The sequence below is a fragment of the Gorilla gorilla genome, chromosome 10 (genome assembly GCF_029281585.2).
Source record: "Gorilla gorilla gorilla isolate KB3781 chromosome 10, NHGRI_mGorGor1-v2.1_pri, whole genome shotgun sequence".
NCBI lineage: Eukaryota > Metazoa > Chordata > Mammalia > Primates > Hominidae > Gorilla > Gorilla gorilla.
This window is the reverse complement of record NC_073234.2, coordinates 79,392,286-79,408,962: the sequence shown is the minus strand read 5'-3', so window position 1 is coordinate 79,408,962 and position 16,677 is coordinate 79,392,286. Positions and strand designations below refer to the sequence as shown.

The 16,677-nt window shown below is 36.8% G+C and overlaps 1 protein-coding gene across 6 annotated transcripts in view; it reads right to left on the bottom strand.

Annotated features, from left to right (window-relative positions):
- ABCC9 (ATP binding cassette subfamily C member 9) overlaps positions 1–16,677 on the bottom strand; it is a 147,863-nt gene that overhangs the window by 80,853 nt on the left and 50,333 nt on the right. For all 6 annotated transcript variants that reach the window (XM_063694122.1, XM_055358453.2, XM_055358454.2 and 3 more), the window contains 4 exons: positions 16,559–16,599; positions 15,316–15,458; positions 9,112–9,220; positions 4,047–4,154 (listed from right to left, as the gene is read on the bottom strand). In XM_063694122.1, coding sequence (XP_063550192.1) covers positions 4,047–4,154; positions 9,112–9,220; positions 15,316–15,458; positions 16,559–16,599 — 401 coding nt within the window. The remainder of the gene's footprint in view (positions 1–4,046; positions 4,155–9,111; positions 9,221–15,315; positions 15,459–16,558; positions 16,600–16,677) is intronic.

Genomic DNA, 16,677 nt, shown 5'->3' with positions numbered 1-16,677 from the left:
GGAAAGAACTAAAAGAATGCAATGTCACCTTCTGATTTGGTGCTACATTGAAGTAAAAGAAGGAACAACATCCATACAAGAAAGATAGAAGAGGAGGAAGGCTATAGTTAATTTCTCCTGCTGCCATTTACACTTCCATTCCCTCCTGCCTTTTACAAAATGCACTAAATTCCCCACCAGCAGGGTTAAAATCCTGACTTCCCCAACTAGATGTCTGAACTTGGAAGATCAGCTAATATATAAATCAATCTTTGCAAAGGATCATGTAAGGATAGGTACAATGATGATCATCGTAACAGGGTTTATGATACAGGAAAGATGGAGGCAAGCTCAGTGTACATCACTAGGGGATAAGTAAAATGCAGCGACACATTCTACAAGATACAATGGTGCACTTAGCAGAAGCAAACGATCAAGAAAACATTTAAGTAAATTGAGAGCACATAGACACTTATGACAACACTACATATTTTACAAAGATATGGGCATGCCTAAGCACATCAAGCACATTACAGCTGGTTCTATAACGATGGGGGTAGGAGGTATGTATATTGGGGATGAGGTGACTTTGATAGGAAGGAGTATCAGGCATACAGGGAAAGAATGAATTAAAATTTAAAAGCAGGAGCCAGATAGACACAAAATGTCACCTAGTATATGATTCCATTTATATGAAATATCCAGAATAGGCAAATCCATTGGTTGCTGCCTGGGGCAAGGGGAATGGGAAATGGGGAGCAATTGCTTAATGGATTTGAGATTTCCTCTTGGGGTGATGAAATAGTTTTGGAACTAGGTAAAGGTGGTGGTTGCACAACATTGTGAATGTACTAAATGCCACTGGTTTGTTGACTTTGAAATGGTTGTCTGCTAAGTGAATTTCACCTCAATGAAAATAATTTTTTTTTTTTAATTTAAAGGCAGGGCACACACAGACCATTGTCCATTTTCTCCTGCTGAAAATAAGTAACAATGCTGAACAAAATTTGGTTTGTAAAAAATCTCACTAAAAGAAGCAGTTAGGAAATTCCAAGTCAAAATATAAGGAAAAAATACAAATTCAAAGGTGTGAGCCCCAGAACACCTAAGCCTCTTTCCCCCAAGGGGCCAAGGATAGCTAAGAAGGAAAAAAAATCCAGTTATAAAGACTTGTTCTAAAAGGTGTCAATGTTCGTTAGAAAGCTATAGTAATCATTACAGCGGAGTACTGAACACACACATAAATCTGAGAAAAATAAATGAAGGCTATCAATTGATTCACACACATATAGATCCTTGATGTGTAACTGATATCACACTGAAGATCAGTGGGGACAGTGATCAATAATACATGGGGCTAGGCAACTAGATATCACGCTTGAAAACATTAAATCAGACCTTACTGATTTACTACTAAATTTGGGAAAATGACTACTACTAAATGTACTACTGCTACATTTATGATTTACTAATAAATTATTCATCACTGATTTACCTACTAAATCACATCCCTACTTCATACTAAACACAAAAATTGATCTTATGTGTATTAAAGGACTAAAGTTAAAAAGTGTAGCTTCAAAGCTTTTAGGAGCTAATATGGAACGTCTTCATGGCCTCTGGGTAGGAAAAGTTTTCTTAAATAAGATGAAAAACCAAAGCATTAACCACAAAGGAAAAGTTGTATCCTAGACTATATTAAAATTAAGAACTTCAGTTCAATGAAAGATATCATAGAGTGGAAAGCCAAGTTACACAGAGTGGGAGAAGAATTTTGCAACATATGTGACTGTCAAAGTAGTACCAAAAATTTTTAAAGAGGAGAAGGACAAACAACCTGGTAATTCACAAAAGAGAAATCCAAACCCAAACCCCAGTGGCCATTTTCATAAATATATCTTATATCAAAAGTTGCTTGACCTCATTTCTAATCAGAAAAATGCAAATAAAAACCACAGCAAGATACAGTTACACCTCTCCCAGCACACAACACGTGGCAAAAAAATGAGAAGCATTCTTTTGGTGAAGATGTAGAGCAACAGGAACTCTCAGTCACTTCTGGTGAAAGTGTAAATTGGCACCATCACTTTGGAAAGCAGTTTGCCATTATCTAGGAAGGTTGAGGATGCACATACCGTATAACTCAGCAACTGTTCACAATAGCCCCAAACTGAAAAATACCCAACAGACCATCAAAAGTAGAACAGATAATTAAATTCTGGTATATTTATAGAATGGAACAATTTGTACAACAGAACAGCAATGAGAGTGAATGGATTACATTTACAAAATATAGGTGAATTACACATACATAGTGTTGAGCAAAAGAAGCAACACACACACACACATATACACATATTTAAACTTTTAAGAAACTAAAAATATGTTCTTAGGGAGGCAAGCATAGCAAGAATAATCAAGGAAATGATGACTATAAAAGACAGGGTGGCAATTATATCTCAGGGAAAAATATAAGAAGACAGCAGATATATGTGTTGGAGCATTTTCTGAGGGAGCTGCTGATATAAATATGTACTTCTCTGCAGTATGTTGTATTTCACAATAAAAATATTTCAAAAAATATATTATTACCAATTTGTGAGCTTTCACCATAAATAAAAAATTAATTTGGGCTTGAAAGTGAGCCTGAAACTGTGGAGGCCATTCAGAAGCACAGCAAAGTCAAAGCCATTGATAAGCAGCTATTTTTCTTAATGCATGAATGGTCAATTTTGGAAAAAAAATTCATAATAGTCTCTCTTTTATTTCAAAAAGAAAATTAATGAAACACATGGAAAAGACATATTTTTAGATTCCTACTATAGTGAACAGAAAATGTCAATTAAAAACTGGCCCTGTTTTTCATTCACCAGTACATTAGTTGTTATCTGGGCATAGTGGGGAAACAACAGCATAGAGGACCATTTCCAATCTCTCATTCCTTATCTTTTCATAGCCCTAGTTCACACACTGCCTGAATATTATAATCGCCTAGGGAACAACACACACACACACACACACACACACACACACACATTTTTTAAAGCTTTGTAGGTGATTCTAATGCATAGCCAAAGTCAAGAATCACTAGAGCTCTCTTTAAAATTCATATGTGACATATCCTTTTAACCCCAAAACAACCACACTAAAATGGCATGTCCACCTCAAGATGGGCAAACCATGGCTCAATGAGGCATAGTAATTTTCCCAAATATCATGCATCAAATTAGTGGAAAAGGGAGGGCTAGCACTAGCTTGTTCCACTCAATCACATGTTTGTTCTGATTATGAAGTGGCTATTGTGGGAAGGTATTGTGTCAGGTGTCAAGGAGAGAGAAACCTAAACATAGCTCTTGGCTCTACTATAAACCCCATACTGAGCCTCCCCCTCTCTCTGACTGGCCTAGGCTGTGCAGGAGAATTGGATATCCTCCAGTAGCCAATGCAGCCAGTTTGCTAAGTTTCCAGGACTCTGGCAGCTCCCATGGAGGGAGGCCTTTGACTGCTGCCGGCAGCTCTTCCAATTCCTGCACAACACTGATTACTCCCTCTTATCCCCAACTCTCGGTTGCCTGTCCTGCCTTAACTTAAGCACAATGCCTGGGGAGAGTCCAAATAGCCAAGTTTGAAATGAGATCAAGGGCAGTACTGGGAAACTGGTGAATGCATACACTAGTCTGAGTCTCCCCTGATTGAAAACAATGACTATCTAATTTATATTCCTGAAATTTGAACTTATAATATTGGTATTCTCATGAATCAATTTATTTGGTTGATAAACATAGGAATACCAGAAAAAATACATGTGACACTAGCTTCAAAAGCAGATTCAGAAGAAAGTCACATTCTCTGGTTATTGAAATGTGCTGCTGGAGCAAAAATTGTGGTTGGGAGATGAGGAAGAACTGACAATTAAAACTCAGAATTTTTTGTTAAATGTTATTAGGGTTAATGACAACTGTAAAAACAATTTAAAGGCACAATTTGGGACACTTTCGCAGAACTTCACCATAAAATAGTAACATAAATGTTTCTATTCATGTAAGAATCCAGGAAATAAAAATAACCTTTATTGCAATGTCCTCTGTTTCTGCGGGACGTAGACGCCGTGTTGATTGCTCATAGCTGTCCAGGTGATATCTTCCAGGCTGTTTCCTGTTTATAGTTTTTGGCTGCTGCATTCCAAATGGAAAAGAACACAAGTTGAGGCTTTATTAAAAAAATGAAGTTTTACTGAACATTTACTCACATTGCTACCTAAGTTCCAAGAAAAAGAAGTGGATGTTATATTTTAATTATTTCAGTGACTCCTTCATAAAAAAAGAGAAAAATTCTTAAGCTATAGTTAAACCTCATTCACATGCCTCTTGAGAAAAAATGAAAATATGAAAATAGGATACTTGCAAATGATGGAAGTTAAAGTACAGAGTCCCAAACTAAGTTTTGGATAATCTTTCTCCGATGATATGGATGGGTTATGCCCAGGCAATAAAAACAACTGCATGGTGTTAAAAGGTGATCAGATTAACTCAGGTCAAACTAGAATCCATCTGTTAGGCTATGATATGGTTTGGCTGTTGCGGGAGGGACCTAGTGGGAGGTAATTGAATCATGGGTGTGGGGATCTTTTCCCGTGTTGTTCTCGTGATAGTGACTAAGTCTCAGGAGATCTGATGGTTTTACATAGGGGAGTTCCCCTGCACATGCTCTCATGCCTGCCACCATGTAAGATGTGCCTTTGCTTCTCCTTTGACTTCCACCATGTTTGTGAGGCCTCCCCAGCCATGTGGAACTGTGAGTCCATTAAACCTCTTTCCTTTATAAATTACCCAGTCTCAGGTATGTCTTTATTAGCAGTGTGAGAATAGACTAATACAGTTATCAGGCTTGTAAACATTCCACCCATACATTATTGATAATTCTCTGAATCATGAGGATTTTTAATCTGATACACTCACATAAATCGGATTGAGCTACACGGCACCCAGCTTCTGCTATGGATTGACAAAAGCATAAAGATCTAGATTTTTTTTTTGTCCAAAGATATTACAGTGTTTCATCAGGAGATCCATAAGTCTTACAGAATGATCTAGTCTATCTCAAATGTTATAGCCCTATTCCTAGTCAATGGACTAAAACATCCTTTATAAAGAGGATGCCAGCTGAGGTGTGACAGTCTTCACATATTTAAGGTGAATGTAAGTCATATCTAGAAATTTGTCATTCTCTAATTTTTTAGTTCAGTTTCACACAGAGATAAATGGCTAAAGAGAAAGTAGAATATTTAGCTCATAAACCTCTAATCTGGAAAAATTTTAAAGCTCAAAATTTCTTCCAGAAACATATTGAGTCAGTATTTCAACATAAATAATTAACTTTTTTTTTTTTTGAAACAGAGTCTCACTCTGTCCCCCAGGCTGGAGTGCAGTGGCATGAACACAGCTCACTGCAGCCTTGACCACCAAGGCTCAAGTGATCCTCCCACCTCAGCCTCCTGAGAAGCTGAGACTACAGGTGCGTTTGCCACCATGCCTGGCTAACTTATTTGCTATTTGTAGAGACAGGTTCTGCCTATGTTGCCCAGGTGGTCTCAAACACCTGGATACAAGCTATCCACCCATCTCAGCTTCCCAAAGTGCTGGGACTATAGGTATGAACCAATGAACTCAGCCATAATTATCTTCCTACTCAAATACCTTATAGAGACTATGAAGGCTAAGTAATAATACACTTTAAACTGTTAAGTTACCTAGAAAGGAAACGATTCTAGAATTGTGAAAGTTGTTGGTTTTGGGGGGTTATTTTTTGGCCTGGAACTGCAGGTTTAGCTTTTTGAAAAATCCATTGGGTTCTACTATGGGAATTAGGAATGTACTCAAATAATCAGTAATTTAATCCAAACAAGATATTGCTCTTCCAATTTCCATCAACTGGTGTATCAAGAGAACACCCAAACTATCAAATAGTACATTGCTAGGCTACATGCAAATAAATACACAAATTAAAAAGCCACTGAAAAGATTAGAAAGTAAGACACTAGCAGTGGTTCTGTCGCACAGAAAATACTAATATATTTTGACTTAAAGAGAGAGAGGAGTAGAGTATGTTCATGAACTTTATTTTAGTTTTGTTTTTCCTTCCTACAGCCCTCACAAATACTCCTGGAAGTACACTGCATGAGAGGTTGTAGAAAGCCACTATCCTTTAGGCTAAGTATATTTTCCATACAAAACAGGTCTACACCTACATATAAAATGTACTGTCTTCTAGAGTCTTTAATTCTGTAACATTATTGCCCCCACAGGTCCAAAAGAAATGACTTCATGCCCTTCACAAAACTAAGAACAGGGTGGGAAGAGTAGATGTGTTGACAGAGATTTGAGTCGAAGTTCCACAGATGTAATATGAAGAGACTTTGGCCCTAGACTGTCACTAATTCTCCATGGAGATTCTACAGCCAAAACCACTTAACTCTAAGCTTTTACAGAATACATAGCATCTTAAGCACTCTCAAGAAGGAGTTTCCATTAGTGTTATTTTCAAACACACAGCTTTTTTCACTCCATTTTAAAAAGTTTGTCATTTGTGGTTTGGCCCATCAGCAGTGATGAATGACCCTGAAAGACATCAAGAAGTCCAGTCTGGTTTCAATAACCCTGAAGATATTGGATGCATTTGAAGGGGATTCTTTTTTTCTTTCCAAAACCTTTTCTCAGTTCAATTTTTCTTCTATGCCACATCTCATACAAAAAAATTCTTCAGATTTCCCTAACTCCATGAACTTGACCTCCTATATGCCGTTTCTTGAGGTCATCTCACTCTGCTTATCCCCCATCTCTGAAAGACAAGTTCCTTGGTAGTCTAGGACCATCCCAAGAGTGACGAGACTGGTTCTAATCAAATATTTGATCCCCTACTGCCTAAAAGTTTAGACACTCTTTAATGCATTTTTGTCTTTGTGTCCATGTCCACACACTAACAAACAAGCATTTTGAGGCGTTGTTCCTCCAGCATATATAAACATGGCTGGTGGTCCCTTCTCAGACAAAATCACACCCGTTCAGTAAAACAACTTAACAGAAAGTGAAAAAACAAAAGCAAAAACAAACACCTCCAGAACAACAGAAGGAAACGAGTCTAAATATAACCACAAGATTGCCTTTTTTAGCAGTTTTAAACATGATTTAAAAATATATAATATAGATTGATTTCCTGGGAAAAGCTTTCCAAGTTCCAATCAGTTCCAGTCAGGAGACTGATTGTGTTGGTTCACATAAATGGTAAATATATTCATATTTTTTCTAATAGTAACAATTATAACTAACATTAACTTATGACTCACGGTGGAATAATGCTTTTCTACTTTGTGAAATATATTAATTTTTAAGAATTTCTTCAAAATTTTTTAGACACTTCCTTCAAGAAAGTGGTATAATCCAGTCATTGATTTAAATATTATCTAATGGCTAATGGCTCTTAAATTTATATCTCCAATGCTTATGTCTCTTCTTGGGTTAAGAAGTATCTCAAAACTTGCATGTGCAAAATGTACCTCTTGATTCTACCTCAACACCATCTCCTCATTTCTCAGCCTCCCTATTTCAGTTAATGGCTATCTCATCTACCCAGAAGTCAAGCCAATAACCTAGGATTCTTCCTTGAGTCCTCTTTCTCCCTCATCTCCTCCATCCAATCTATCACAAGTCTTTATCAGCTCAACCTCTAAAGTGTACACTGAATTTGATCTCCTTTTTTCACAATATCCACTGCAACTGGACCAAAAGCTCTAATTCTAACCATCATCCTCTCCTGCCTATATTATTATAATGACTTCTTTACTGATCTACGTGTTTTACTCTTTGTCCTCCACTGACTTCCCTCTACACAGAAAACAACAACATAATCTTTTAAAAATATAAACAAAAATTATATTACTCCCTACTTTGAAACCTTCCAATAATTTCCTATTGCATGTCAATAAAATCCAAACTCTTTCCATGGCTTACGAGGGCCCTCAATCATTGTTCTCGCATCATCTCATCGTTCTCTTCTTCACCAGGCTCCAGCCACAGTGCCCCTCTGTTCCTTGAACACACCAAATTAATTCCTACCTCAAGATCTTTGCATCTACTAGTTCTCCTGCATGGAATGCTCTTTTCCCATAAGTTTTCAGGAAAGGTACCTATTTTTTATTCAGGTCTTAGCTCAAATGCTGGCTCTCCAGAAGGGCCTTCTTGGAAATGACCACCCTGCTTCAAGTACCCAATTCACTCTCTAATACCCTCTTTCATTTTCTTCACACAGTGAAACTATGTTACTGTTTTAATTTGCTTATCAATTCCTGCCTCAAGAAAGCGAATTCTGTGACAGGAAGGATATCACATGTCTTGTTCATTGCTACAACCCTAAATCTTGGCACAAAGCACAGGGCAGCCAAAAAATCAAAAATACAGTCATATATTTAAATAAAGTTTATTCATATTACATGTAATGCATGACACAATAATATTGACTATGTTTCTAGATTTTATGTAGATACTAAGTAAATATTTGTATCATGGATAAATGAACTGGCCTACAACTTACAAGATTCAAGTTTTAATTCTAGCTCTACCACTTAGTAATCTTATGACTTCATTTGAGCCTCATGACATGCAAAATAAAAAGAGCTAGAAAATAAAAAAAGAGACAATGTAATGTAATTCAACTGGGAAATAAAAAGAGACAATGTAATATATTAAGTGTATCAAAAGATAAAATGCATCAGAAAATATGTTTTAAACTATAAAGTGTAGTATAACTAAATGGTATTATAAGAAAATGGTGCATGAGTAGTAAGCTTATTTGGTGTTATTTTTATATACATTTGGAGTAAGCAAACTCTCAATTTCCTTTTGAATTAAACACGTCTTGTCTCCTAGGATAATTTTTTCTGGATTTATAAAGACAAGCCTTATACATTCGTCTATTGATTTTAGACTTGTGAGGTTGTAGAGAAGCAAGTGGTAATTTTTCTTCACATGGGTTAAAAAATAAAGCTTATAATCTCTTCTAACTCACTTGTATTAATCTGTCCATTCTGCTGAGACTGTCCTCTATTCACAACTTCCAAAACAAAAATAAGGCACTTACAACTCCAGTGTGCTTCTTACAGGACTCAAAAGGAAGCGAACTTTCACCAGTTCGCCAACTGTCGTCACCAATCTCATCACTCAAGAGAAACTCATTCAGCTTTTGAACACTGCAAAAAGCAATAAACACAGAATAAGAGTTAACAATAAAACCACCACCAACAAAGTGCTACCTAAATAACGACTTTAACACACATTATTATGGTGAGTAGGATGCCTGTGAGAGTCATTTTTCAAGACCAACTGAGAATTCAGCTAGATCGACCAAACATCCTAAATTGCTGAGGACAGAGGGATTTCCAGGACATGGGACTTTCAGTGCTAAAACCAAAAAAATGTCAGAAAAATCAGGACCACTTGTCACCCTAAATTCAACAGAACCTTCTTTACATTTTTTTGCAATTATATTCCTTGTCAAAAATAGTGAAGTTGTTTAGGAACTTGGAACAGGGTGGTTAAAAATAACACTGATGAGGAAAGTCCTCTTAGTATTCTAGTTTTACAAATGATGGGGAGGTGACGTACAGAGAAGCTAAGTAACCTGCCTAAAACCATTTAGCATGTAATATGCAAGGATCTGGAATCCTTGGCCACTGTGTATCTTGCTTAAGCACTATGCATTATTCACATTTTCTGAACCTGGCAAGGAGAGGGGCCTCTAGAGTCTTGCTGCTCAAAAGTTTCAGCCAAGGACCACCAGCATCAGCATCAACTGGGAGCTTATTAAAAACAGAAAATCTCAGCCCTGCCTCCAAATCGAATCACATTATGCATTTGACCAATACTCAGAGGCGCTTCATAAACACGTTACCATTTGAGAGGCCCTGCTCTAGAAGACTGGTTTGCCAACATTCTTTAATGTGACCTCCTTAGGCTGGGCACAAGACTCCTTGGCTCATCTACTCTACCCATTCTAATTTTCTCAAACCAGTGTCATAGGATCAGGAGCAAAAATAAATAAGTAAAACAAAGAAAATGATAATATGCTTTGTAAACATCATCCTAGAAATAAAATAATATACAAAAGGAAATTCAGTGACGTTGCAAAGGAAAAGAAGTGCTCCTTTTGGCAAGCTAGGATGCAGCAAGTGGGAAAACTTGCTTGGCACATGCAGCAGCAACTACAGGGGAGGTATTGCCTTTGATAGGAAACTAGAAAATGTATGTATGAAATAAATGGTTTCTTTTTTAAAAACTTTATTTGAACGTATAGTCAAGTTCCTCCAGACAAGTCTTCAGAACTTGTTTTTTGTGACACAATAACAAAATGAGAAAAAGGTAAATTTAATTTAGTCTGTTGCCCATGATCTTTAAGTGTTTTGGCTTTGCATGCCATAGAAACATGAAGGAAGATGAAAATCCATTGAGGCAATCTATTAGCTGTCAAATTGCACTTGCAGAGAACTAAAAGAGGTAATTATTTAGGAAGAGCTTCAGTTCATACACTTTCTTTGAGTCTTTGATAGCAAAGTCTGACCACATAGACTTGAAAAACAGTGTTATAAATGCCTTATGAAACATTATTTTATTCCTCTTAAATGGCAGTTATTCTTCTTCACTTTTACAGATCATAATTGTCATTCTGTTCTTATGTTTTGAAAAGATTTGATTTTAAGAAGCGCAGCCCTGTCAATCAAAGGAATACCTTTAAACAATCTCACACTATGTCTCTGCACAAAAAAACAAAGTGGAGAAGCCAGTCTCATCTGCCTTTATAATTCCAAATCTAGCAATGCCTGGCACATGTCGTTCAAGGAATGTTTGTTCAGTAAATCAAAGAAGGAATAAATCAATGATTCTGACATTAAGTAAAGTTGGTTGGTTCAATTATCCATTCCCATTTCTAGTATAGATACAAATCACGAACCTTTCCAGTATAGACTCAAAGCTTTTATGGAATAAATGAGCCCCACTCTTCCTGAGCATTGGAAGCAACGGTCCCTGACCTTGATTGAGAATGGGGATGACATTCTCTCTTCTTAACACCCCACTTTGAAACATCAATGACAAGGACCATCAATGGATGCCAATACTAACCTGTGAACCTCTTACTTCCCTTCCCCTCCCATGTCCCCAGTCATTCTAGGCTCTCTGGCTGAGGATCTCCAGCACTGCTGTTTTGTCATTGTTGTTGTTTGTTCCATGTCTGTCTCTCCCACTAGACTGTGAACTCGTTAGCAGCAAAGATTTTCATCTTTAGAATCTATCCCAATGCCTAAAATATAGCATGGTAATTCCTAAAGAAATGTCTGATGAAATAATAAATGGGTAATACAAAAAGCATTTTCTATTCATACGAGGTCCTTTCAGAAATCACAGAGGTAAAACAATTATGGAAAATGCACAAATCCTGACCAAGGGTGAAGTAATTTCCACCATGCTTCCAGGTTTATATTTTTAAAATGCAAATCTGTGCATGTAATGACCAGCTTCTTAAAGTGACAACTGGCATCCGGTTGCCTTTCAGCATCTTTAGCATCGTCTAAAAGCTGCTCAGGAGTTTACTCTCGAGCTTCATGCCTTGATACTTCCCACATCAGAACCCTTCCTCCAATGACACTGAACTACTTTTAATCTCCTGAAGATACCAAGATTTCTCACCTACTTACCCACTTCTTCCCCGTGAATATACTGCTCCTGCTGTTAAAACATGTTTTACATTTTTTCTCTAACTTGCCAAGTCTTACCTATTTTTAAGGATTCTATGAAAGAGTCACTACCTCCTTTAAATCTTTACCAACCTAAATGTCCAACAACAATAGACTGGATTAAGAAAATGTGGCACATATACACCATGGAATACTATGCAGCCATAAAAAATGATGAGTTCGTGTCCTTTGTAGGGACATGGATGAAACTGGAAACCATCATTCTCAGCAAACTAGCGCAAGGACAAAAAACGAAACACCGCATGTTCTCACTCATACGTGGGAATTAAACAATGAGAACACATGGACACAGGAAGGGGAACATCACACACCGGGGACTGTTGTGGGGTGGGGGGATGGGGGAGGGATAGCATTAGGAGATATACCTAATGCTAAATGACGAGTTAATGGGTGCAGCACACCAACATGGCACATGTATACATATGTAACAAACTTGCACGTTGTGCACATGTACCCTAAAACTTAAAGTATAATAATAATAAAATTTAAAAAAAACCTTTACTGACCAGATAGTTTCCCTTCTCTCTCAAAAACTTCAAGGATGGCCATTATGGGCCATAGCATTCTGTGTATAGCTTTATAACACCATAACCCACCATACAGTAATTAGTTTCCCTTCCTGGTCTCTCTAACTAGGCTGTGGACTCCCTGCAGATTTCAGTCTTTTATCTTTGGAATTCTTAATGCCTAGCAATGTACCTGTATCAATAAATGAATGCACATCCACAGAAGATGCTCTGAGGCTTGGGGTAGAGATGAGTAAAATGGTGGTAAGATGGTGAAATGGAGATTTGTAACATACAAAGTGGAGAAGTGAGGCAAGCATTCTAAAAAAGAAATCACTCTTCTTCGAGCATTTTATTATTTTAAATAATAGTTACTTTTCATTATTCTGTTTTGTGAAAGTAGACAAGAACACTTCATCATAAAATGTCCAGAAAAATCAAATGGTGTTGGGTGCTGGGGGGTGTGAGGAGACAATCTGAATCACACCTGCCTCATTCTTCCATTTTATGAGGTATATACAGGTCTCAGCCATTGAATGCCATGAAGACCACTTTGGCTAATAAGCCAAACCTTATTAAAAGATAGCATAGAATTGTTTTGGAACCAAGAATTGAACATGATATGGAATTCTCCTCTGGTAGAGAAGTTTACAAGTCTCTTACATGCATGTATAGCACAAGTTTGACAGTGTGCTTTATCCCATTCTAACCCACCAAGTTTCTAAATGTATTTAAGAGTGCAGTGAGGGATTTAGAATTTCCACAGTTCCTGAAGAGGAGATTTCAAAATCAGCTGACCAAAGTCTCCGATTATAAACAGGCTGCTCAACTCACTGTGGGCCAACTGGCACTAAAGGTTGGTCACGGGTTCCCAGGCACAGAAGAAAATGCTCTAAGTCCAGTCAACACTGAGAGAGCACTTATTTGGGTTCCCAGAACTAGCACACAGTGGGAAAAAGGATTAATGTTCTCTGCTTACCAGTCATCTCTGTAGGACCTGCAATTCAACCACTGAAACTCATTTGAGACAATCAGGCTTTTATAAGCAGATTCTGTTTGGCCTATGGCTTGGGAAATCTGGAACTGAGCCCTGAAGAAAGACTGGTCTTTATCAAACTGGCAAATGTCTTTTCCATGAGATGTGCAGAAGGGAGAGTGCTATGCAGAAATATACAGGGATATCCATCCTCCACTGTACTAGGATTTATTACCACAGAATTGTATACCATGGATTGGAGGGACACCCCTAGATTGTTTTAATTTTTTTTTAATCAAGTCAAAGTCCTTTTAATATTTGGTAACCTCCTGATTTCAGAGGTGTTATCTATTGCAAGTTATCAACTGCTTTTCTATCTCCACTTGTAGTACAAAGTCAAATTCCAAATAAAAGTGTAACCATGAAAGGGACAGTTGCTGAGTGGAGAAAATGAAAATAAGGACCAAAATAGCAGACTCTGGCCATTTATCAATTTTATTGTTTGAAGTAGCTTCCCTTCCAGAGCACTGCCTAATTTGGAAGTGGTGCTACAAAAAGTAGTCAGTGATCTGGACAAGTGTTTCAGAAGGCAGAACAATAAGAAAATGAGGGCAGATGTGGCCAGAAGGCTTGAGCTCCAGACACTAACAGCTCTAGAACTGGTTGTTAATGAATGTCTCAGAGGTTAACTTTGAAACTATGTTACACTATCATATTCTGTAAGAATTTGGTTTATAAGATGATTTATATGCATTTTAATTTTATTGGGCATTAAGTGATTGTTAAGCCAATGCAAACTATTGGCTTAAAACTGAAGATTCTGGTATTTTGAATAATAAATTCTAGTTTTCTCAGTAAGATATAGACACCAGCACAATTATCTCATTTTAAAAGTCTTACAAATGATGTTCTATGTTTCCGTCAATTGCAACATGATACTTCATATATTTAAAGGCTCAATTTTCCAATTTTTCTTCAATATTGCGACATCTTGGCACTTCTTTCAAAAGCCAGATATAAATATGATAATGATTGTTTACAAAGCATTCTGAGGTTTTATAGGTTTATAAAGAGCATATATCTAAAAAGAAAAATTCCTTTTTAAGAGTGTCTTATTTATGGGAGCATAAGACATATAGACTATTGTATAGGCAGTGTATCATCTAGTTTGGTAACCCCTTTTTTAAGTAAAAATGGTGGAAAAATGGTCTTATCATATCACATCTATTTTTATAGCTGTGCATTATGAGAAATTATAAAGAGACAAAATCTGCACTGGTTGGAAACACTATAGAAGCATATTTAAATGAGCAAAATACAAAATGGTTTTACAATTCTTAACCATTTTCAGAGACTTTAAGCCTGGATTTTTTTCCAGATTAAACTAAAATTAAAATAGTAAATGTGATGATGTGAACATTCTCTGTCACTATTGTTGCCAATATAAACTGGCACAGCTTTAGTGGAAAACATTATGGCTGTATTCATTTTTAAAAATCTTAAAAATGTGTGCCCTCTTTGACCTACCACCACTTCAGTGGAAAGCAACATACTCATCAAGGACCTCAAAGATGTGCATATTATTAGAACTAGTATCCCCACTTCTAGAAATCCAACCTGAGAAAATCATCAGAGAAAAGTTTACAGATAAACAGAGATGCATGAACTTCAATGTTATTTATGTTAGGGAGAAAATAGAAACATTCTAAATGTTCAATAAAAAGGTAATTGTTAAATAAATTAGAATATTTCCAACATAGAATATTACATAGTCAGTAAACATGGGGTATTATAAAACTTAAATGAAGGGAGAATAATAAAAAAAAAAGTGTAATCAGGAGACAAATGCTAGATAAATTTAAAATTTTTGTTTTGAAAAATTATTTTTACATGAAATAAATAAAAGACTGAAAAGTAGCATACCACAATTTTAACAATGGTTGTCTCCTGGCAGTGATTTTAATGTTCTTTTTTATATTTTTTCAAATACTCCTATTAGCACACATCATTTCTATTATCAATAAGCAAAACATGTCAGACACTTCAGTGCATACCTTATGATGGCTTTGACTGCAAATCTGACCACCGTGGAGAGCAGGAACAGTGGTGTGACCAGGATATGGAAGAGAGACAGTGAAGCAAAGGCCTCTGCAGGTTTCAGATTGTTTCCACTGGCATACGCATGGGTCACAAATGTCTGTGCAAAGAAAGGAGTTCTTTAGAGAAAGCTGGAAAAAGTTTCACACATGCGTACATTCAGTCTTAGAAACCTAACATATTCTGCTATGCCAGTATGTCCATTTTAACTATGATAACAATGACTTCATCCAAAACTCCCTAATTAAAACAATACTTGCTTTTGGTGAGTCCTGAAAGGCTTACCTGCAATTATAGTGGCAAACTTACGAGAAAGTTAGAAAAAAATTCTACTTACAGGTTAGGTAATTGACCCTGTCAGATTGCTAAGTTGGGAGGATAAAGGGATGGAGAACCCAGAGTTTTCAACAACCAGTCAAGCCCTTTCCAAGCAATACTAAATACTCCGGGAGAAAAAAGAATGTTCTGTTGTTTTGGGGTCCTCACTGTGGATCTTTACTAAAACTGTCAGCATTAATATCCAAAGAAGACTTATTTCCATTTTTTTTTTTTTGAGACACGGTATCACTTCATTGCCCAGGCTAGGGTGTAGTAGCGTGATCATGGCTCACTGCAGCCTCGACCTCCCCAGGCTCAGGTGATCCTCCCACCTCAGCCTCCCAGTTAGCCGGGACTACAGGCATGCGCCATCATGCTCAGCTAATTACATTTCTACAAATAATACCAGTTGCCGATTTTGTCATTTTAGTATGAAATATAATGCAATTATTTAAGATTTTCTGGTTATTGATCTAGCTCCATCTTGTTGTAAGAGTATCTGGGAACCAGATCATTGAGATTAGAACAGTTAATTCCCAACCACTGTTCATTTTGCAATGTTTGCAAATGTACCAGCATACATTTGGCAATGTTTTGATTGTTGTAACTGAGGTTGCTACTGGCACCTGGTAGCTAGAAGCCAGGGATGCTGCTAAACGTCCTAACACAGAGGGCAGCCCCTAGAACAAAATTTATTTGGATCAAAATGTCCATAGTGTCTTTATTGAGAAACCCTGGATTAGAACTCTTGCAATGGAGACTGCAATAGAGAGAAGTCACAGAGGTGAGGTAATATATATTACTATCCACACATTCTTGCTCATAAATCATTTATAAACACTGACTTGGTTTCATTTCTAAAAGCGAGAAAATGTGTCTTACAGCAAGAACAGCTGCTATGGGAATTGCTGCATTCATGAAGACTGTGGAAAGAAATAAAATGCATTAGTTTCATTGAACTGTGAAAACATTTTCAGTAACTTTAATCATCTATTATTGCT